Genomic DNA, 22,276 nt, shown 5'->3' with positions numbered 1-22,276 from the left:
GTACGCAAGGCGTTGGAGTGAAGGTGGCAAGACGGAAAGGGGGAAAAGGGGGAAAGGTTGAGGAGGGAAAGGTTGGTTGAGAAGATCCTTCGCAAATACCAAAAAAAATAAAAATATGAATGGAATTGCTCCACCTTCGGATCTCGGAAATTCGCTTTATATTCGGATCTCGGAAATCGGCTCCATCTCCATCTTCGGATCTCGGAAATCCCAATGGCAGCTAACTCCAGGTTGGACACATGGTCAAAGGCAAACCTTTGCTCGACAGACACTGGAGCAGCTCGTATCGTTGTGAATGATGAGCATTGCGATGATCAAAGCGATCCTTGAGAATGTGAGTATCAGAGCTCTTGCTCGTAATCTTGCGCAGTCGAAGCGACAACTGCTGCTGCCCGTGCTGCCTTTTCCCCTTCCGCCTCCTCATCAGAATCCATGTTTTGACCCTCCATCAAGATGTCAAACATGCTTCCTGTCTTTTTTGCTATCCCACCGCCTCCTTTGTTTTTCTTCTTCTCGGGTAGAGTAATATTACCAAACATGCCGCCGCCGATCCCTTTCCCGTTGACTGCCATTTCCGCATTGGTGGTATTCTCATCCATCTCTTCGTCCAGTTTCGATTCCTGTAACTTGACCACGAGGCCAGCGCCTGCTTTGTCTGCACGCTTTTTCAGCTTTTTAAGTTTGCGCCGAGCTGCGCCGGTGGGTTGTGCCATTTGGGCGAGTTCTTCTGGTGAGAATGCCAGAGAGGGTTCAGCCGCACGCTTACAAGAGGCTTTGGCAGTGAGCTTGTCGTTCCATTCTCCTCCACCTACCCCCGCCTCTTCAAGGGGAAGGGTGGAAGAGGGTAGGATACCGCATGATGCATCATCGTCGTCATCGTCTGCGTCTAGGCCAGGAACAGCGATAGTACGAGAGGGGAAGTCATCATCGCTATCCTCGCCAGCAGACGAGATCGAGGATGATCGACGAGATCGTTTGCCCAGTGTTGAACGATGGGATGCATCCCCTACTACAGGCGAAGCGGTCGACCAAGGGACGGTTTTGGCGGCAGCGGGGGGTGCGTGATCATCCTCAATTGCCTCCTCCTCCTTCTCTTCCTCCTCTTCCAAGGGTGCGATTCGGGGAGCGGGAGGTTCAGGTAACGGCCCACTAGCTTCACCCGTCCCAACACCAAACACTTCTGCGTCGGCCTCACCCAGCAATCCGGCCAAATCAAACGCCTCGCTAAATCCACTCAGAATCGTCGTACTCTCAGCTAACTTGTTCTCCACTCCTCCTTCTCGCTCCCCTTGCGTCCCCCTTTCCGCTTTATCAGGGTTGTCAGCTGTTAGGATAGCTGAGCGATGCAAAGCCGGCGGCTGGCTGTAATACTTGATCCTCCCCACGTTCCAATCGTGCAGTACACTCCTCGCCGTACCCTCAATATCAATTTTCCCCCCTCTTGCCATTCTACCTCTCTGAACGGCAATGCGCATCAACATATCCTGCGCATCTCCCGGCTGGAACCATTGCAACCCGTATAGCTCGCTCAAGTGGTCCGGTTCGACTCGAGCCATGATTGCTTCGACTGGTGTAATCGGATCTTCTACCAGTTCTACTTTGATCACGTTTCGTAATAGCGCCGATTGTCGTCGAATTCGAACCTCGTCCGGGCTCAAACCGAGTGATGCGGCACCAGAGGCTGATTCATCCGAGAATACAATCCCTGGACAGTCGAGCAGGCGCACCGACTTATCCAGCATAACGCTTTGTACCACCTTAGTGTGACCTGGTGTAGAGGCGACACTGCAAACCCGTGCGCGTTTGAGTGAGTTGATCAGAGAGGACTTGCCGACGTTCGGAGCACCAAATACACCGACGGCGATGGATGTTTTGAGGTTCAAACTTCGAGAATAGTTTTTGATGAGCTCGACAAGTGCTCCTGCGCCGATGGCCTCGCTTCCGCCGGTGATAGCGTCGATAGAAGAAGAGGTCTTGGAGTAGTTGACGGCGTTCGCTCCCTGCGAGAGATTATTCCGTTGGGATTGAGTGGAAGCTTTGAATGCGAGTGTGGGGAAATCGTGCCGAAGATACTTGAGCCATGCTTCGACATTACTCTTGGGTACCAGATCGATCTTGTTTAGGATGAGGACGATCTTTTTGCCTGCCCGCATCAACATCCTTTCCGTCTGCAAAGATCTGCATCCGAGTGGATCACGAGCATCGAGTACTTGGAGAAGGACATCTGCATTATCGACTACCTTTCGAAGCTCTCGCATGTACGCTTTGATGCTGCTATCCCTCCTTCCTGTCAAAGTCGGGTCTAGTTCTCGCATGAATGTTGCATCTGCTTGCTCCTCTGCTGGAGTGGTGTCTTGGAGAAGCGTAGAGTTGGAGTTGGCAACAGCGGAAGCGAGATCCTTTCTGATACTACTCCCTTCGGCAAGGGTGGATACATGTTCGGTAAGCGTTCCCCCTCTTCGTTGAGCAGCTGCCTGTTCTTGTTGCAGTTGGCGTTGTTTGCCTTTGTTGATGAGCGAGGAGAATTGGTTCTTGTTGAAAACGAAGGATGCATTGCAAGTTTGTTTTCCGATAGAGAGGTGAGAACCGGTGGAATGGGAATGGGTGGCGGTGATTTTCGTCTTTTTGCGCGCTTGGCGGTCTTGTTTCCTCTGTTGACGACCCATCTTGAGCAGTTGCATCGATAGGCGGTTGGTGGTGATGAGGAAAAACAAGGTAGGGATGGTGGTGGAACAAGGGGTTCGACAGTCCACTTTTCAATTTTTTTTTGGAGGAGGATTAAAAAAAACCAACCAACCATGATTTGGTGATGATGACTAAGATCACTAGGATTAGGTGATGATGACTAAGAACACCGTGATTTGGTAATGATGACTAAGCAAGTTAAGAGGAGAAGAATTCAAGGTCCACGTGACGAAAAGCGGGGAGCATTGAAACAAAGTGCTCCTTCTTCTTGACCATCAACAGCTCGCCATAGTTGTGCATCAATAGAGCCTTCCATCTCGCCTGTCTCACCTTGTTGCGCTCAAGATGATGGCGACCACCTCGTCCGACACCGGTACACCCTTAGCCTACCTCTCCGCTCCCTTCCCCTCCTCTCGAGCGCTCAACGACTACTCGATCACCCCTTCGGTCCCTCCCCCCTCCTCCGACACCACCCCTCCCACCCATCTCTACACCGACCTGCCACCCCACCTGATGCAACCCGACAACACGCCCGACTACCTGCGTCTCATCCTCAACGCAGACATCTACGATCTTGTCAAGCAAACGCCTCTCCAACCTGGCATCAACCTCTCGGCAAAGACTGGCTGCTCCGTCCTCCTCAAGCGCGAAGATCTGCAACCCGTCTTTTCCTTCAAACTTCGGGGTGCATTCAATATGATGCAGCAACTCGATTCGGAGCAAAAATGGAAAGGCGTCATCGCCTGCTCCGCCGGAAACCACGCGCAAGGAGTGGCGATGGCAGGAGCGCACCTGAGTATTCCCTGTACGATCGTTATGCCCAAGGGGACGCCCGAGATCAAAACGGCGAATGTGAAGAGGATGGGTGCAAATGTCGTCTTGTTCGGACAGGATTTCGATGAGGCGAAAGCGGAATGTACAAGGTTGAGCAAGGCGTATGGATTGACGATTATTCCTCCTTTTGATCATCCGAGGGTCATTGCCGGGCAGGGGACGATTGCGGTTGAGATTTGCAGACAGACGGATATGAGTACGGTGGATGCCATCTTTTGTTGTGTCGGAGGCGGAGGCTTGTTGGCCGGGGTGGGGGCGTATATTAAGAGGATTGCTCCTCCGCATGTTAAGGTGATCGGCGTTGAGACGTTTGATGCTGACGCGTTGGCGCAATCGTTGGAGGCAGGCCATAGGGTTCTCCTCAATGAGGTCGGCTTGTTCGCCGATGGTACGGCGGTGAGGATTGTGGGAGAGGAATGTTTCAGGATCTGCAGGGAGACGGTGGATGGAGTGGTTAGGGTGAATAATGATGAGATTTGCGCTGCGATCAAGGATGTGTTCGAAGATACCAGGTCCATTCCTGAACCTTCCGGTGCTTTAGCTGTCGCGGGGATGAAGCGATACATTGCCACACATGGTTTGGCTGGAAGCGGAAAAAAGTTCGTAGCCCTCGTTTCTGGCGCAAATATGAACTTTGGCCGTCTCCGCTTCGTTGCAGAACGAGCTGAGTTGGGCGAGAACAAAGAAGCACTCCTCAGCGTAGAAATCGCAGAAGAGCCTGGAGCATTCCTTCGGTTGCACAACCACATTCACCCGCGGGCAGTAACTGAATTCAGTTATCGATACTCTGACCGGCACAAAGCTCAAATCCTTCTCTCGTTCATGCTTAATGGTACCAAGACGTCTCTCCCGCCCCCTACCACCTCAGCGGAGGCACCAGGAACGGGCGCAATGCCTGTCACTGAAAACAGTCCCCCCACCACCGCTGCTTGCGGCTCACTGTCCTCCTCCACCGCCTCTCTCAACACCGAGCCTGCTCGGATGGCAGACTGGCTCACAGCAAGCACTCTCTCTGGCGGGTCGGAGCTAGAATCTATCCTAGCAGGATTAGCGGCGGATGGAATGACAGCAATCGACGTTTCCGGCGATGAAGTATCCAAGTCTCACCTCCGCTACCTCGTCGGTGGGAAGACAAGTGTCGACAACGAGCGGGTTTTCAGATTTGAGTTCCCAGAGAGACCAGGTGCGCTGAGGAAGTTTTTGGTTGGCATGCAGAGCGGTTGGAATGTTTCCTTGTTCCACTATAGAAACCATGGTGCAGATGTTGGTAAGATTCTGCTGGGCATTCAGGCGCCCAAACAGGACCATGAACAGCTCGAACAGTTTTTGAAGGATTTGGGTTACATGTATCATGAAGAGACGCACAATCCCGTTCTTCGAAGGTATCTTGGTGCTGATGTTTGATTTCACTCGGCTTGATACATTTTGGCATGGTTGCGCATACGTAGATATGCATCGCAATATACCTTTTCCATCTTGGCCAAGTAAGGTATGTGTTTTGATATCTTGCTGTCCAAGAGAGGTTTCAGTTGAGCGACTGATAGCTGACCATAGCTCTAAAGGCTTCACTTTCTCTCAACAAGCTGGCATAGCTACCACTCGCTTCGACTTGGCCTCCATTGAAGAGAAAGATGATATCGGCATCTTTGATCGTTCTCATCCTGTGCGCGATAGCTAGAATGGTACACTTTCCCTCCTCCTTGATCCTTTGTAGTGTCTCTTGGAAGGCTTGTTCACTTTGGCTATCCAATGCACTTGTACTTTCATCCAGCAACAATAATCTTGGTTTCCTGACCAATGCTCTTGCGATGCTCAGTCTTTGTTTCTGACCGCCTGAGAGTTGGGAGGAAGAGATGAGGGTTTCGTAACCTTTGGAAAAGGACATGATGGTGTCGTGAATTCCAGCTGCTTGGCATGCAGAATGGATGACAGAGTCTGGGATCGACGTTTGCCAGCTCGTATCTTCTCGGTAGGGTGCTAGTAGTTGCTCTTGTTCTGCCAGATCTTGCTTCTGTGCGGGGGACAATCGACGACGTTTGTTGGAGGAAAGGCTGGGTGTGGGGCGGTAAGTGGAAAGGTCGGGTTGGAGACCGAGTAGGATGTTGAATCGCACTGTTCCGTAGAATATCACTGGTTCTTGTGGGACAATTGCCATGTCTCTTCTCAAGATTTGGTCGGGAGTTTTGTTTGTGACGAGACCGTTCACTTTGATAGTACCGCTGGAGGGAGTGTAGAAGTTTTCGATCAGAGACATAGCTGTAGTCTTACCGGAACCCGACTCTCCAACAAATGCTGCCAAGGTTGCTGGTGGGATGTTGAAACTAACTTGCTTCAGCGCCGGCTCTTGGCGGGTGGGATAGGTGAAGCTGACCTTGTCGAACTCGACCGTTGATGGTGCTTTGTTTTGCACGATATCTTCCCTACCCTCGCTGTGCTGGGCGGGAGTTTGTTCCTCATCTTCTTTCAACTGCTTGCAGTGCTGACTCCCCTCCTTCTTCTCGAGTGCCAGTGTTTCTCGTTGTGCCAGAGCAGAAGGGCGTTGGTCCATCAATCTAAACAAGTTGGCAGCACTAACATGAGCCTTACTGAAATCAGGAGCGAATGCTAGCAACTGTCCACTTGCCTGTGCGCTGAACAGCAACGCGGGCAAGACGATGAAGAATGCTGTCTGGCTATACCTTGCTTCTGCAATGTTTTGACTACCCCACCAGTATGCGAATGCATAGATGAAGTAGCTTATACTCAGTGCGAGTGCTAGGAATACGTTTCCAAACAGAAAGTGTCGCATCGATTCCTTGTAAGGTTTCTCTAGAGATCGTTCGAACTTTCCCATCACATCCTCCTCGCGGCCCAAACTAGCAACCGTCTTGATGCATTGTACAGCCTCGATGGCGAGCGAGTTCGACTTGACGTACGCCGTTTCGTGCCGTTTCTGGAAGTCTGCCAAGACTTTAAGCCTCAAGTATCCCGCAGCGAGGATGATCGGCACTAGTGCAAGAATGACTATTGCAATCCTCCACGCAATAGCAAGAGAAACAGAGATTCCAGCAATCAAGTTGATAAAGATGCAGAAGATCGTCCCAATCACCGTGCCCGTTACTCCACCGAGGTTATTAGCATCGTTCGAGAGCGAGGCGATCATGCTTGCTGGCTTTTCATCTCGGCTATCGTACCAAGATAAACGCTGGTCGAGCATTGCATTGAACGAGACGCGACGGAGACGGAAGAGGAGTCGTTCAGCGACGAGCCCCCAGACTAGACCGTTGATCGAGTAGGCCAAGAGTTGGATGAGGGCGAGGATGAAAAAGTATAGCCCGAATGCTCGACCTGAGGATTTGACCGAGGAGGGAGAGTGACATTGGGGGTTTAGAGCTTCAATTACGTGGCCGAAGAGGACCGCCTCGCCCGAGTAGGAGCCACCCATGATGGCCGATGTCAATAGACCCAGGAGAATGTAAGCATACTCCAAGCGGACGAGGGAGAGGATTCGGCCGAGGATCAGACGAGGCGGGTAGCGAAGAGTTACTTTTTCCTCCTCCCCTTCTCTAGAAGTGCTGCAAGGAGATGTGCGTTGGCCATCCGCAAGATCGCCATGGGTAGAGTTGCGAGAAGGAGGAGCACCAGAGTCGACAGGAGGGGCGGATGATTGGGATTCGTCTCGTTCAGCTACATCGTCCATCCTTCTTGGTGGATTCTTGTCAAGCTTTTCGAGTTGAGATGCGCCTTGCTCTACACCATGCTCCTCTCCATCACCGCCATCTCGAGGCGCCTTCTCCGCCTCGCCACTAGCGCCAGTATCCTGTGCGAGGGCCAACTTGTAATAAACGCCTCTCTTCTTCAAGAGCTCCTTATGCGTACCCCTCTCCAACACTCTTCCTTCACCCATCACGACAATCTCATCATACTCTCTCACCGTCGCCAGTCTATGCGCGATGGCAAGGGTGGTAAGCGCTTGACTAATCCCATCCAGTGCTTTCGCCACCACCTCCTCCGATCTGGAATCCAACGCGGCGGTTGCTTCATCCAGAATCAGCAGTTTCGGCTGCTTGACAATCGCCCTTGCAATACTAACCCTCTGCTTTTGTCCACCACTGAGCTTGCCGCCCGCTTGGCCAACTTGAGTGTCGTAGCCGTGGGGGAGCTTGGTGATGAAGTTGTGTGCGCCGGCTAACTTGGCGGCTTGCTCGCATAGCGATTTGATTTCTTCCAGTTGCGAGAGTTGGTCTGGAGTAGTGAGCAGATCCGAGAGAGAAGTTGAGGTGGATTCCTGGTTGACCTGCGAGAGAAGAACAAGTGTCGAGTGGAGATGAGCGTGGGCAGGCGAACCGAGAAGACCGTGAGCGATAGATTGAAGGACCGAAGAATCGAACAAGACCGCTTCTTGACCTACAACTCCGATTTGAGAGCGGAGCCAACGGACGTTGTAGGAGCGCAGATCGCTACCGTTGAGGGCGATCGAGCCGGAGGTGGGGTCGTAAAAGCGTTGGATGAGAGATGCGACTGTGCTCTTACCTGATCCGGACAGGCCAACGAGTGCGACTCTGTGTCCTGCTGGGACGGAGATGCTAAGCCCACGAAGCGCTTTCTCCTCTGGTCGAGCGGAGTAAGTGAATTCAACGTTGTTGAGCTCTAGTGCGATCTGCTTGACGTCCCCTGGAGCGGGAGTGTAGCCTTGAGTAAGGTCGGTTGCGTCGATCTCTGACTTCTTTGCGATTGTCTCTCTCAACGCCTGCCCTGCGCCAGAAGCAGCAGAGAAGGTCTGAAGGTACGGTGCGATCTGTCCAACGATAAACGACGCATCGAGTAGCAAGAAGATAACAGTATACACCGACCCCACCGTACTAGGCTTGCTTGACTCGGCAATCAGGTTACTACCGGAAAAGAAGGCCAACGCATTGGCCGAGTATGCCACAAAGAACAAGGAACCCATCACGAGCGCTGCCGCCAATGCCTTGATCGTCCCTTGTTTCCTGGCTAGCTCCAAATGACTCTGATAGATATTCGAGAGCCTTGCTTGACTGCCGAATGCTTGCACCACGGCAAGATTGTTCAGTGCTTCCGCCGCCAAACTCGCGGCATGGGAGAGATGGGTGGATGTATTCTTCTGCGCCTTGGCCACAAACCTCGACCCAAAGACACTGACGATCGCAAATGCTGGCAAGAGCGACACCAACTGTCCGGCCAACTTGGGAAGCTTAACAAACGCCACTATGTAGCTTGTGGCGAAGTAAGAGAGGCTAGAGATGAGAATACCCATCTTTTCACTAGTTCCGTTTTGGATCGTAAGCAGATCCGCACTGAGCCTCGTACCGACTTCTCCGGGCTTAAGCGTATCGAAGAAGGTCATGTCCTGTCGCAGGACGGAGCGGAGATAGCGCTTGCGCATTTTGCGGACGATGCGTTCGCCCACGTTGGACCAGCAGGTGGTGTAAGTCCAGATGAGCAAGAAATTGACGGCGGCGATGATGGCGATTTTGGAGACTTTGTCGTTGACCGAGGAGAGGAATGCCGTCGTGTTGGTGGGTTGACCGCCTGTGCCGCAACCGGCGGAATTGAAGCCATCGATGAGTTGCCCAAACAGAATGCCGATGAGCGGAAGAGGGACTCCGGAACCGATGGCAGCGATCGTGCCGATGATGAGGAGGATCATGTCGGTGCGATCGCAGACGGAGTATAGAGAAAAGTAGTTGGAGGCAAGAGAGGCCTTGAAAGTAGGTTTTGATGTGCTGCCGGAGCGTTCTTCATGGTCGTCATCACCGCCGCTGGGGAAAGTTTGGAGGACGGAGTGGGGCTGAGAGGCCCGTGTTTGCTGCTTTTGGAGAAAGGTCGAAGCTGGTAGGTCAGAAGCATCGACCGAGGCTCGACCAGCGACGAAAGCAGCAGCACCAGGTACAGGAAGAGGTGGAACTACTTCATCCTTCACCTGTGTCTTGTTCATCGCTCCAGCGTTTGCCACAGTCAAACTCCTCCTGCGCGCAACTCTGGGCGAATCCCAAGGCTGAATTGTATTCTCAAACTCGCTCGCTCGCATTCCACTGGCATCTACGGAAGCACCTCTTTCCCGCTCCCCTCCTTGCCTCGGATTCCCTGCAGCCAACACGGCCGGATGTGGGAGCCCCGGAATGCCTGCATCAGCAAAGATACTGAAGCCTGCCCTCTGCGCCCAACCAAGGGGATCATGAGAATGACTGTTTGATCTTGCCCTCCCACCTGCTTGCTTGCCTCGATGCTGAGCTGGGTTTTTCAGCAAAGCCGAGATTGACGGTGGACCTGGATGAGCATGTCGTGGACGGCAAGTGTATCTGCCATTAGAAAAGCTTCCTTGCCAAGGGGTGAGGGTGGTGGTTTCGTCTACCGAGTTAGATCGTTTGCGGGATGAGAGGGTAGGTTTAGCATCGTTCGATTGGAGGGTGCAAGGTTTGGGTTGAGTTGGAATTTGGTCGCCGAGTACTGTCGAGGCTGAAGATGAGCGGGGGCTTGAGGTCGATGGCGAGCTGACATCCCCAGTGGCGGAGGTGGGGAGATCTGGCGAGGCCATAGTATTCAAGACATGATCTTGTGCGGTTGAAGTGTTCTGTTGTAGAGCTTCCCATTGCAATCGATGGAAATAATCCTGATGATCGTCGAAAGAATACCTAGCCGTTGGCGTTCTAGGAGTTCGTCGAAGCTGAGATAGAAAACTCGAAGACGACGAGCAGGAATGCCTAGCGTTGGCAGAAGAAGCAACGAAGGATTCGGAGCGATCTTCTGCTGAGTGTTGGTCAACAACAACATCCGCTTGATTGCTGCTGCTGCTGCTGTTCATGCAGGGTTCAGCCAAGTCTTTGGTGGCAATCGCATCATCGAGTCCAGTAGCTTCCTTTTGAGCCGAGACATGATCCTTCTTCTCGCCATCACCGGCGGTATTGTGCGAGCAAGAGGACGTCATCGGCGGCGTTTCTTAATGCCAAAGATTAGACACGGATGATTGCCAAGGTGGGATTGCCAAGGTGGGATTGCCAAGGTGGGATTGCCAAGGTGGGATTGAGGATGACCGATGATAGGAACCCAAAGCGGCGGTTAGATAGGTTTTGGTGGGAGTTGAGCTTCTTTCAAGTGGGTTGAAGCGCTTCCAGAGTGGCTACAAGAACTCTATCTTGCCTCCTGAAGAACAAGATCGGCAAGAACAAGGCAAAGACAGCTAGAGTCAGTTTTTGTGTGCACTGGCGGTAAGAGATGTATGTACGGCAGGCTCTGTCAGCACAAAGGTGTCTGCATGCACTCCAACCAAAGTCAACAATAGACTGATGCGTGCCGACGTGGATGAGTACAAGTGCACGGTCGCGCAACACTTTGCTTTGCGTGTTCAAGCATGTGTTGGCGAAGGTCCAAGCGTTGGCTGGACAACCAGTCGAATGGCGCTCAGAGTCTGCTCTGCTTGGACAAGCCTCGATCTCTGCTGACGAGCCAAGATGTTGTTCAAGCGAACAAAGGGTGTTCATTCGAGCTGCTGTGATGTGCCGTATACTTTTACTTACGATTGCGAGTGACTGCTTGGCAGAAGCTGATCGTCAAGCCACTAGTGCTGCAGATCGGTCGTCGTCAGAAAGAGCTTGGTGGTGTTGAGGTGCAATGTCTAGTCTGATACCTATTGTCGCGAGAAAAGGTCGAGACAGAAGGAGATAAATCTCAGCTGAGATGACAGAGGTGGATGGTATAAAGAGAAGAAGCATCACCCTTACTGAAGAAGGGGGAAACCAGAACGACGGAGCACACGAGTGAACTCTTTTCAGTCTCTCCGACCCAACCCCACCCAGCGGGTTCTACCGGAGTAAGGCACATCTCTGCAAGAACCAGTCTCGCCGAGGGTGCAAAACGAGGGAGGGGGTAAAAAATTGTTATCAGATCACATTGTGGCTGACGATCGGAGCCGTTTGATCCGGTATGCATCATGGCCAAGGCTCGGCTAGCGAGCAAGGGAGAAAGGGACAAAGGGACAAAGGAACAAAGGAAGAAAGGAAGAAAGGAAGAAACGGTGTTTCAGTGTGTGTGGCCAATCAGCTTACCGCGCGAATCGGCCTGCTAAGAGGAAGAGTGTTGGTCGTCCTTCTTAACATCCGCCCGATCGATCACCACTGCCTCTCGATGGCGAATGACAACTGCGGCGAATGAGTGTCGCATTCCGCGCTAGTGTCTTGTCAGTTTGTCTTGGCATGTCGTACAAGTCTTGGCATGTCGTACAAGGCTTGGCATGTCGTACAAGGCTTGGTACCGGATCAGATAAAATTTTTAACTCTTCCTTCTTATCAGATCAGATCAGATCTCTGTTTTTTCGTGCGAGAAGGCGGTTATCTGACTATCCCCCATCCTGCCCTATCGCTTTGACTGGAGGCAGAGACCGTCGAACGTCCGGGATTGCTGTTGATGTGAGCCACAGAAGGGGATCAGGGGATGCCTAGCAATGGGCGGCAGTAGCAATGGGCGGCAGTAAGCAGGGACAGCTTTCTTGTTGCGCTGATGGTTGGCACTTTTGCGCACAATCGAAAGTACGGTGACTGATCAATACCTCTTGCTTCGTAGTGGCCACTCTCTTCGTTACTCGGTCAATCGTAGAGCTATGTGATTCGTGCTTCTCTCCGCCTCCCACTGCCACCAGCACCAGTACCAGCTTCGTCTCTATGCAACTAAGGCGTCCCATCACGTACTTTCTTCTTCCTCTTCTTGCCGCGTACCGCTTGAGTCACCCTCTCTTCCCGCTCGCCCTTTCTTTCTGCTTCCCCTTGCTGCTTCCCCTCGCTGCTTCCCCTCGCTGCTCCCCCCTTACACTAGTAGACAACGCAATCGAGTCCCTATTGCCTCCATCTGCACCACCGCCTCTGGCTAAAATCCTCAACCAGTCATCTCCCACTTCTGACTTTAATGCTTCTATTCTTTTCCTCAACTCATCCGGTTTTCCGCTACTTACACCCTCTACCCCACCCACATGCTCTTTGGTAGAAGGTTGCGGTGTTGTGGAAACATGTTCTTCCCTCAACCCGCCCAACGTAGACGAGGTGCGTGGTGGTTGGGGTGTCAAGTCGGGGTCGTATAAACTAGTGGTGACGCGGGAACGACGTGCCAAGGCAGCACTGGAGCCTGTGCCTGGTCTTGCTATGCGTTGTCGTACATTTGCTGCTTCTTCTTCCACATCGTCCGAAGCTAACTGTGCGACACTTGCACCTGCTCTACGAGACCAAGTCAACTTGGCGTTGTCCATCGGATTCGAGCTCGATTTTGCTTCTTTAGGCTGGCGAGTGGCGATAGAGGCGTCGAGTTGTACTATTCTATGGTTCCTCCTCTTTGCGAGTTCGGTTCTTGTTTTTGAATCTGATCTAGATGCCTCGTCACTGGTTTGAGAAGGAGGTGAGAACAACTCGCTTCTCCCCCTTCCCGCATCCTTTGCGGGCGCATGATGCTTCTTAACGACAACAACACTGTTGGTTGTTGTTGTAGCAGCATCTTTTGCTAACTGCGCTTCTTCCTCCGCTCCTCTCGTCATACTCTTATCGTTCTTGTTAGATGTATCTACCACTCGACTCGGCGCACCTTTCATCAGCGCCTCAGCCCCGGGCACACGTTGAAAAACCCTCTGTTTCTCCCAATAGCCAAGCTCTTTGCCATCCAACACAACCCATCTCGCCTCCTTGACAAATTCACAAAACACTTGCACTCTCCAATCTACGTCTTCCTCCACGAAAGGATTCTCGTTGACCCAGACTTGTTTCACTTCTGGTAGCGGAGCTAGCCTTCCCACTTCTCCAACTTCGTAGATCGCGTTGGAGCGAAGATCGATTCGTTCAAGTGTGTAGAGTCTTTCCAGGCCGCAGAGTGATTCGAGTCTGTTTTTGGCAAGATTGAGAACTCGAATAGAGGGAAGCGTGTCGTAGATGCCAAGGACCGAGTCTATGAGGTTATCGCTGATGTTGAGCGACGTGAGCGATGGCAGATGGATGAGCGAGGCTGGCACGGCGTTGAAGAGGTTCGAGCTTAGATCGAGATGTGTTAGTGCTGTCAGTGGGCGGAGAGGTTCGCAAGGGATCAAGGTGAGATTGTTGCAGGAAAGGTTGAGGTGGCGGAGGAAATGCCATGCTAGTGAAGGCAGTTGGTTGACCAGTGAGGCAGATGCTTCTTGGCTAGTCGTGCCTGTGGTGGTAGAAGGAGGCTCCTCTGTATCAGTGTTAGAAGCATCAGTATCAGCGAGGTCAGAAGCAGAGAGATCTTGCTCGCCACCTACCACCTTTCGCAACTTTTTCAAGTCGACCTTCTCCCCCTTCCTCCGTCTATGATCAACAACCACCAAATCCACCAACAAATCAGTCACATCCTCCACTCCACTCTTCTTACAGCTGAAACTCCTCAAGCCTGCACTGACCCTATCCCATCCGATCAACGTTCTCGGATCGACATCGTCCAACTGGAGCACTTGCAAATTCTTGAACACGTCCAACGGAACTGCCCTTTGTCCCGGACAATCTTGAAAATCGTCGATCAACTTTCTCGCTGGTATCGGACCCAGCCGTAAGCTCGGGATCTTGGTGAAACAGGAGTAGATGTACTTGACGTCTCTGCTCGGATCTGGTTTGGCGCTGGAAGCGAACCAGGATAGGGAAGAGGAGAGGGAGGAGGATACGACGGAAATGCGACTTCGCATCGAGGACATCGACATTGTATCATCACCGTCTTTGTTCGTCATGGAGGAGGCGGCGACGAAGGAGAAGTAGGAGATCGGCCGAGCTGCGACGGGGATAGGAGTGTCGAGAGAGCCGATGGGGAGACCGAGAGCTTCGAATCGGATGACAAGGTAGTAGAGATTGTGAGGGTTTTGGCGGAGCAGCATAGGTCGCGGAGTCGGGGTGCTGCCGGAGGTGGTGGGGGTACTGGTACCGAGGGTGACGACGTTCCAGAAGGTGGATGAGAGGGTCGAAGTGGACGGTGCTGCTGATGGTGGTGGTGGTGCGTTGCGAATGTACTTGGAGGAGGAGGAGGAGGAGGAGGCGTTGCGTTTGACAGCAGCGGCAGAGGCTGCGACGTCGCCGAGCTGAGCTTCGTGGACTCGCAGCCATCGAGCGTACTCAGTGATCCATTGATCGCCTGGTATCGAGTCCATGGCGGAGGTGGCGCTGAGCTGTCAGCAATCAACGTCGTTATAGTAGGGTCGCTGGATAGTATATTGTTGCCGACCCTGAGCCTCTACTGGAATTCGGCAGCGGCAAAAGCAGGCCGGAAGGAGCAATAGAATCACAGCATCCATCCAAACAAGCTCATCGTGGAGCTGTTCGTAGGTGTGTCAATGTCGTGGGTCAAGAGGAAGGGATGTGTAAGTGTGTGCGTGCTACCTCCGCCGAGCCTTGCGGATTGAAGGAGATCGTGTTCGATTTGCCTGAGATATACGGCGCTGAAGCTAGCGCTATTCGAATGTCGATGTAGCGAGCTGCGGGCAGATGGCAATGATCGCAGAGGCCATTAGGATGGTGGGGCTAAAGAAAGAGAGCCAAGGTGATCAACTCGCACAAAAACACAACCCAACTCGGCTCGGCTTTCCAACGCACCGACGACACAGCAAAGCACCGACGGGATCGGGATCGGGCCTCCTCCACCCACTCCAGCCAGCATCGGGTAGATTTTGTTTTATTCTTCCGATCTAACACTTTCTTCTCACAAAAAAGAAAACAAGAAGAAAGCTCTCGAGCCAGCCTTAGTTGAAGATGCGTCGGCAACTCAAGCAAGATGCACGTGTCACGGCCGAGACACCGAGGCACAGGAGGCTTACTTAAGCAAGAAGCACAATGAGATATATGATTGTTGTCATGGCAACAGCTCAGTGGCACTCAGTATCATAGCAACATAGGAGTACAAATGAAGTGACACATCCCACCTCGGATAGGACTAGAGCAGCGAATGGAGTATATATACATGTTTGTCATTTAGGTTCACACTATGAAAACTAAGCATTACATAGAACATATGACTGTTGTTAAAGGGAGTCTGATCGTGACCCTGATAATGCCACATATTAATTGTTATCTTCAATTGATTAAGAGTCTGAAGAAGCTATCACTGAGCCAACTGAAACTCATCGACAACAATGGTAGAAGACACCGAAATAAGGACCAAAGGAAGCAGAAAAGGCAAGAACACCCAGGTTCAGGTAAACAATGATGCCACGAATGAGAATGAGCCAGAGGTCATCGACAATGAAGCCGACGAAGACACCGACTCCGACTCTGACTTCGATGATGGCAACAAGCTGTCATGGGCCTGGATGCTCAAGAAGCAGGAGGGTCACTGGTTCATATGGACGGAGCACAGGTATCGAAGACCTAGTCGATACCAGTAGAGAGCATGGTCGTAGTGCAGTCTCCATGGAGACCATGGACTCCTATGGATTCACATGCAAAGGAGCACTGAGCCCATATGCGAGGAGGACCAGGCACAGCCACGAGGAGGACCAAGCTCAAAGAGCAGGCGCAGCCATGAGGAGGACCAAGCTCAGATGGTTACCACTCAGGGGCTCGAGAGACAGGAAGTCGACACAGGTCATGAGGAGGAGGAGCAGTGTCGAAGGAGTCGACACAGGTCATGAGGAGGAGGAGCAGTGTCGAAGGAGTCGACACCACTCAAGAGGCACAGGGGTGCCAAGCAGGAGAGGCCCCTGAGCAGTACTCGATGAAGAAAGTACTCTCTGGAGAGAGAGCAGGAGCAGCATCGCTGGCGATGCTGTGAAGAGGTATATAACCATGCTTTCTCATCATCATAGGTCGAGTGGATCCCCATCCACTCTACTCACCATACAACTAGTCAATACTTTAGAAACACAAGTACTCATTAGTTACAGTCAGCATAGCAGCAATCTATCAAGGTTGCTCCTCATCGTAGTGTGTGTGTTGTATCACCACTACCTGACGTCCGAAGGCGCCCATAGCAGGTTAGCAGTCCGGATATAGATAGAACCGAAGGCAGTAGTCCACTGCGGTCCGGGGATCACTTCAAAGCATCAAGTCAACACACTGGACACTCGTGTTGACGCCACCAACCTTATCACCAACACCATCAACCTCATTATCATTGACATCACCAATCTTATCATCAACACCATCAACCTCATTATCATCGACATCACCAATCTCATCACCAACACCATCAACCTCATCATCATCAACACCCACACCAGACCTTGGTGTCATCATAACACTGATATTGATCGTGCCGAGCTACCCCTGAACGGAGTGTCCACAGAGGTCAGCCGAAACCTACGATAGTATATACAACAAACGCCACCTGCTGTCACTGCACAACTTGATAGTCACCGAGTATCTCGAGACAATAGCTGTCGCACAGTTTGATAGTCACCGAGTATCTCGACAGACCGACCTGGGTTTCAGGCGCGAGACCCCTGACATTAGAGTGGATCGTTCAAGCAGCTCCTCACGATCACCATGACGGACCCAGACCTCAACAATAAGCTCGATAGACTACTCACTCTATTGGAAGCTCAGCTAGAGCTTACTAGGCAGGGTCATCGAGAGGAACGACTACAACGAGCTCAGCTGGGTAGGGAGGAGACAATGGACCTCTTTCACTCGGAAGACCAAGCAGGAGGAGGAGATGAGTCTATGATAGGAGACCCACATACTCCTACTCCTGCTCCACGATCAAGACGATCAGTCTCATTCAACCTGGATGAGCAGGAGGACATCAACTATGAGAAGTATGCTTCACCTACTGGGCCAAGATATGTCAAGACTAAGCTGGACCCCTACAGCAGGACTAGGACGGACCCTTACCCCCTGGACCACGAGGAGGATACCAGCATCATGGCAGAGCTTAACCGGTCAAAGCCCATCGCCACCCCCTTTCCAAAGTTCAATCCCCGAGACATGGAGATCTTCATTCTAGAAGCCGAAGCATGGTTTAAGTTCAACCAGGTGTATGAGCAGTCTAGGATGATCAATCACATGGGTGCTCAACTGGAAGGGACAGCAAGAGAGTGGTGGACCTCCAAGCTCCGTATTGATAGAGCTAGAGAAGGAAGGTTGTTCAATGATTGGCACTACTTCACAGAGCGACTGTCAGAGCAGTTCAACCCACGCAATGCTAGGATGGAGGCATACAACAAGCTGTTGGCTCTCAGACTCACAAGTGATGCTCCTGGTGCCGCCACACGTCATGTAGAGCGGTTCAGAGACTTGGAAGGACAGGTCAACCTAGATGACAATGAGCTAGTGATTGATCTCTTCAGAGGTAGTCTCACTCGTAGCATACAGGAGAAGTTCGAGAGGAATCCACCTGGGAAGAGATGGGAGTGGTATCGAGAGGTCGAGGAGATCGATCGACAGAGGATGCTACTACAGCAGTCCTCGGCTAGACACTCACTTCCAAATGCCACGTCACCTCCACTAAGAACTGGGTCTCGGCCAAATCAAAGTTCAATCCCCATCCGACAACCCACTCAACCTTATCCAGCTTGATCACCATCACAAGCAACTACACAAGCAACTATACAAAACCTAAACCGACCCCTTCCTCATCATCCCACCCAACCCTCGAAGCAAGGAAGCCCTGCTCCATCAGGTATCAACACCTGTCATGTATGCAAGGGTATCGGCCATTGGGCCAGAGACTGCCCCAGCAGGAGGGTAAACCCTCTTAGCTCTCGACCCATGGGACCAAAGGTTATGGTCACCACAGCAGACCCCTTCGAGGAGGCCACCGACTCAGGAGATGGCCACACAGGCAGCACTGAGACGGGTGACCCCGAGGCCATGGACCTCAGCTCATACCAGCAACCCATGGACCCCGATCACGAGGAGGAGCACGATGATGATGACGACGAGGGAAACGTCAGTGGGGTGATGCACTGATGGCATGCATTGCTCTACAAACCTCCTCGCCATCACTCTGTATATATCAAGATTGTCAAGTATGTTTCTCTACCAGTGGAGGCAAAGCAGTACTGGAGCTCTCTGGAATGGTTCAAGACCATCCTGCTCGGATACTAGCTGATACCGGTGCTGGTTTGTCCATAGTCTCAGATTCTTTCATTAGTAAGTACCAAATACCCACAAAACCCATAAAAACAAGATCGATCCATGGTGTCACTGGGCACCAACTCTCCATCAATAGTTCTGCGAGCATGCAGGTATCTATTGGTACACACAATCTGGGTGTGGTCAAAGCTTCAGTGGCCGACACTGCGGACTATGACCTCATCCTGGGGTTCACTGAGCTACGGAGGCTCAAACCCACCATACAATGGGATACGGGCCAGCTGGAGTTCAAGACTCAGGAGCAGGACCGACCCCCTAGGAGACCCCCTGAAGCAGCAAGAGCAGGGGACCTAACCATGAGGAGACCAACCCTTCATGGTAACGAGTTTGTCTCAGCAGAGCGCCTACTACGAGCAGCTCTGGAAGATGGACCCATAGGGTTCATGCTGTTAGAGGAGCCACCATCATCACTCCCGGCCTTTGGTTTTGTACCTACAGGCGCAGACAAAGGAGTCGAGATGGAGGTGGAGGTAGATAAGGTGGTGACGGCTGCAGACATACCAAAGCCATACCAACACCTGCGAGATGTGTTTGATGAGGTGGAAGCAGACAAGCTGCCCCATCATACCGAGCATGATCTCCACCTCGAGTTGATAGAAGGAGGTAAGCCACCTCAAGGGCCCCTATACCTTAAGGGACCCAAGGAGATGTCCGAGTTGAGGAGATACTTGGATGAGAACCTCGAGAAGGGGTTCATAAGACCATCGAAGAGCCCAGCACGATCACCAGTGCTCTTCGTACCAAAGAAGGATGGAGGTCTCAGACTCTGTGTGGACTACAGAGGTCTCAACGAGATCACTGTCAAGAACAGGGCACCATTGCCCCTCATCGAGGAGCAGCTGTTCTTACTCAGGAAGGCAAGGATCTATACCAAGCTAGACCTTAGAGCAGCATACAACCTCATCCGGATTGCTAAAGGAGATGAATGGAAGACAGCTTTTGGCACTCAGTTGGGACTCTATGAGTACCTAGTGATGCCCTTTGGCCTAGCCAATGCTCCGGCTCACTTCCAGTCATTCATCAATGACATCTTCCGAGACATCATTGGAGTATATGTAGTGGTATACTTAGATGACTTCCTGATCTTCAGTGACACTGAAGAGGTACATGTGAAGCATGTCACCGAGGCCCTCACTCGCTTAAGGAGCAACAGGCTCTTTGCTAAGCTGTCGAAGTGTGAGTTCCACACCAAGACAGTCGAGTTCCTGGGGTACATCATCAAGCCAACGGGCATAGAGATGGACCCAGAAAAGGTGCGCACTGTCAAGGAGTGGCCAATGCCAGAGTCAATCCATGACATCCAGAGGTTCCTGGGTTTTGCCAACTTCTATCGAAGGTTCATAGCCCACTTTGCTCGCATAGCCAAGCCCTTGACAGCACTGGTAAAGCCTATAGAACAGTTCAAGAAGTTCGAGCTACCAGAGGAGGCCCAACAGGCCTTCCACAAGCTCATCCAGGCCTTCACATCAGCAGGAGTGCTTCAGCACTTCGACTACCACCTTCCAACAAGGTTGGAGACTGATGCAAGTGACTTTGCTATAGCAGGAGTGCTCAAGCAGGAGCATGAAGGACGATGGCATCCAGTGGCCTTCTACTCTAGGAAGATGTCTTCTGCCGAGAAGAACTATGAGATCCATGATAAGGAGCTCCTAGCTGTGGTCGCCTGCCTCACTCAGTGGCGACACATGCTAGCTGGACTACCAAACCAACTGGTCATCCTCACTGACCATGAAGCCCTCAAGTACTTCAAGTCACAGAGACGCATCACAGGTCGACAGGCTCGATGGGCCATACTACTAGCAGACTTCGACTTCATATTGCAGTATCGACCAGGAGACAAAGGTGGTGAACCCGATGCTCTTACCAGAAGGACAGACATGCAACCAGCTGGTGAAGAGCAGGATCACAATGTGAGGCAACTACTGCCTCCTCGAGTATTCAAGGAGACAGCAGACCATGACTCGCTCCTAGTGGCCCCCATGATCTCGATGGAGTCCATAGCATCAAAAGGTCTCAAAGACCTGGTCAAGATCTTCCAGCCCTTAGACCAAGAGCTACAGGAGATACATAGGAAGAAGCCCTTCGAGGTCAGGGATGACCTATGGTACAGTGGAGGAAGGTTGGTTATCCCCAAAGTGATCATGCCAGGGAGGACCAACAACCGACACTCAAGGAGTGCCAAAGAGGTAGATGGACAGTCTCTCTCTGTAGAGCATCTGCGATTCATGGTGATGACCCAATGCCATGATGGTATCACTGCTGGACACGTAGGAAGAGATGCTACCATCAAGGCAGCACAACGACATTACTGGTGGCCAAACATGACAGCTTGGATTGCAGACTATGTAGCAAGTTGTCCTGTATGTGCTAGGTACAAAGCTCCTCGTCATCGTCCATATGGTTTGCTACAGCCACTAGCAACCCCAGACAGGCCCTGGGGCTCCATATCCCTCGACTTCATCGAAGGACTACCAACATCGAAGAAGTATGACTCCAAGACCTATGACTCTATCTTAGTCATTGTCGACAGGCTAACCAAGTTTGCCATACTAGCTCCAACCCATAAGACAGTCACGGCCAAACAGACTGCAGTATTGCTATATGGACACATGGTTAGACTCTTTGGATATCCAGATCACATGGTCTCAGACCGAGGCAGGCAGTTCATATCAGGAGCATGGAAGGCATTTGCAGAGCAAATGGGTGTGAAGCACTCACTTAGCACGGCTTACCATCCTCAAACTGATGGTCAGACAGAGAGAGTCAATCAGGTCATAGAGCAATATCTCAGGATGTACTGCAACTATGAGCAGAATGACTGGGCCAACCTGCTGGACACTGCGGCCTTTGTATACAACAACACGGTCCACAACAGCATTGGTGTCTCACCATTCTTTGCATGCTATGGATGGAACCCCAAAGCTCATCCTGACATCCCTCAACGACTAGGAGTCAATGATCCAGGTCGCTTCGAGTACCTCATGGATGGAAAGGAGCGTTGCAAGTACCTCCAGGAGCAGATCAGAGAGGCACAACGTAGATCAGTAGACCAGTATAACAGGAAGCACAAGGACATTGAGTTTAAGGTGGGTGATATGGTCTATATCAACCGCCGAAACTGGAAGACACAGAGACCCACACCCAAGTTGGATACCCGGTTTGCAGGACCCTACCCAGTTCAGGAACGGGTAGGACGTCGAGCTTACCGAATCACATTGCCAGCAAACCTTAGGGTGCATGATGTGTTCCATGTCTCCATGCTCGAGCCAGCAAGAACAAGTTCTCTTCCTCAACGTGCTGAACAGCCCACCATGCCACCACTTCCAGATGAGGACCTCGACTTCGAAGTCGAAGCACTCATCGACAAGCGTTCACACAATGGGACTACAGAGTACAAGGTGTTGTGGAGAGGGTACTCAGAAGAAGCTGCTTCATGGGAACCAGTAGAGAACCTCAACTGTCCCGACCTCATCCAGGAGTATGAGGTGTCGGAGGGGGGACGAGTGAGTAGACAAAGTAGAGAAAGGAGGAGAGAACAGGAGGAGTAGAGAGAGGAAGAGAGAACAGGAGGAGTAGAGAGAGGAGGATGACGTTGAGAGAAGGAGGAAGGATGACGGGGGCGATGTTGTCAAGGAAGAGGAGGAGTCAGCATGAACCAGACCAGAGCATGCCTCGACGGAGCTTGGCTCTTA

At 51.9% G+C, this 22,276-nt stretch overlaps 4 protein-coding genes across 4 annotated transcripts; 1 reads left to right on the top strand and 3 right to left on the bottom strand.

The window, feature by feature from the left end:
- Positions 1 to 341: 341 nt before the first annotated feature.
- Positions 342 to 2,666, bottom strand: UHO2_06982 (uncharacterized protein; the record flags this gene model as incomplete). Its single annotated transcript, XM_041560577.1, has 1 exon — positions 342 to 2,666. One exon carries the CDS (start codon positions 2,664 to 2,666, stop codon positions 342 to 344), a length of 2,325 nt encoding a protein of 774 aa, XP_041416511.1.
- Positions 2,667 to 3,030: 364 nt separating this feature from the next.
- On the top strand, positions 3,031 to 4,923 carry UHO2_06981 (putative ILV1 - anabolic serine and threonine dehydratase precursor; the record flags this gene model as incomplete). Its single annotated transcript, XM_041560576.1, has 1 exon — positions 3,031 to 4,923. The coding sequence occupies one exon, from the start codon at positions 3,031 to 3,033 to the stop codon at positions 4,921 to 4,923; it is 1,893 nt and encodes a 630-aa protein (XP_041416510.1).
- Positions 4,924 to 5,044: 121 nt separating this feature from the next.
- On the bottom strand, positions 5,045 to 10,447 carry UHO2_06980 (uncharacterized protein; the record flags this gene model as incomplete). The annotated part of the gene is made up of 1 exon (XM_041560575.1): positions 5,045 to 10,447. The coding sequence occupies one exon, from the start codon at positions 10,445 to 10,447 to the stop codon at positions 5,045 to 5,047; it is 5,403 nt and encodes a 1,800-aa protein (XP_041416509.1).
- A 1,791-nt stretch (positions 10,448 to 12,238) lies between these two features.
- Positions 12,239 to 14,644, bottom strand: UHO2_06979 (uncharacterized protein; the record flags this gene model as incomplete). Its single annotated transcript, XM_041560574.1, has 1 exon — positions 12,239 to 14,644. The coding sequence occupies one exon, from the start codon at positions 14,642 to 14,644 to the stop codon at positions 12,239 to 12,241; it is 2,406 nt and encodes an 801-aa protein (XP_041416508.1).
- Positions 14,645 to 22,276: the final 7,632 nt, after the last annotated feature.

Source organism: Ustilago hordei (assembly GCF_900519145.1).
Source record: "Ustilago hordei strain Uho2 genome assembly, contig: UHO2_contig_22, whole genome shotgun sequence".
Taxonomy (NCBI): Eukaryota; Fungi; Basidiomycota; class Ustilaginomycetes; order Ustilaginales; family Ustilaginaceae; genus Ustilago; species Ustilago hordei.
The sequence above is the reverse complement of the archived record's forward strand: the minus strand, read 5'-3'. Positions and strand labels throughout refer to the sequence as shown.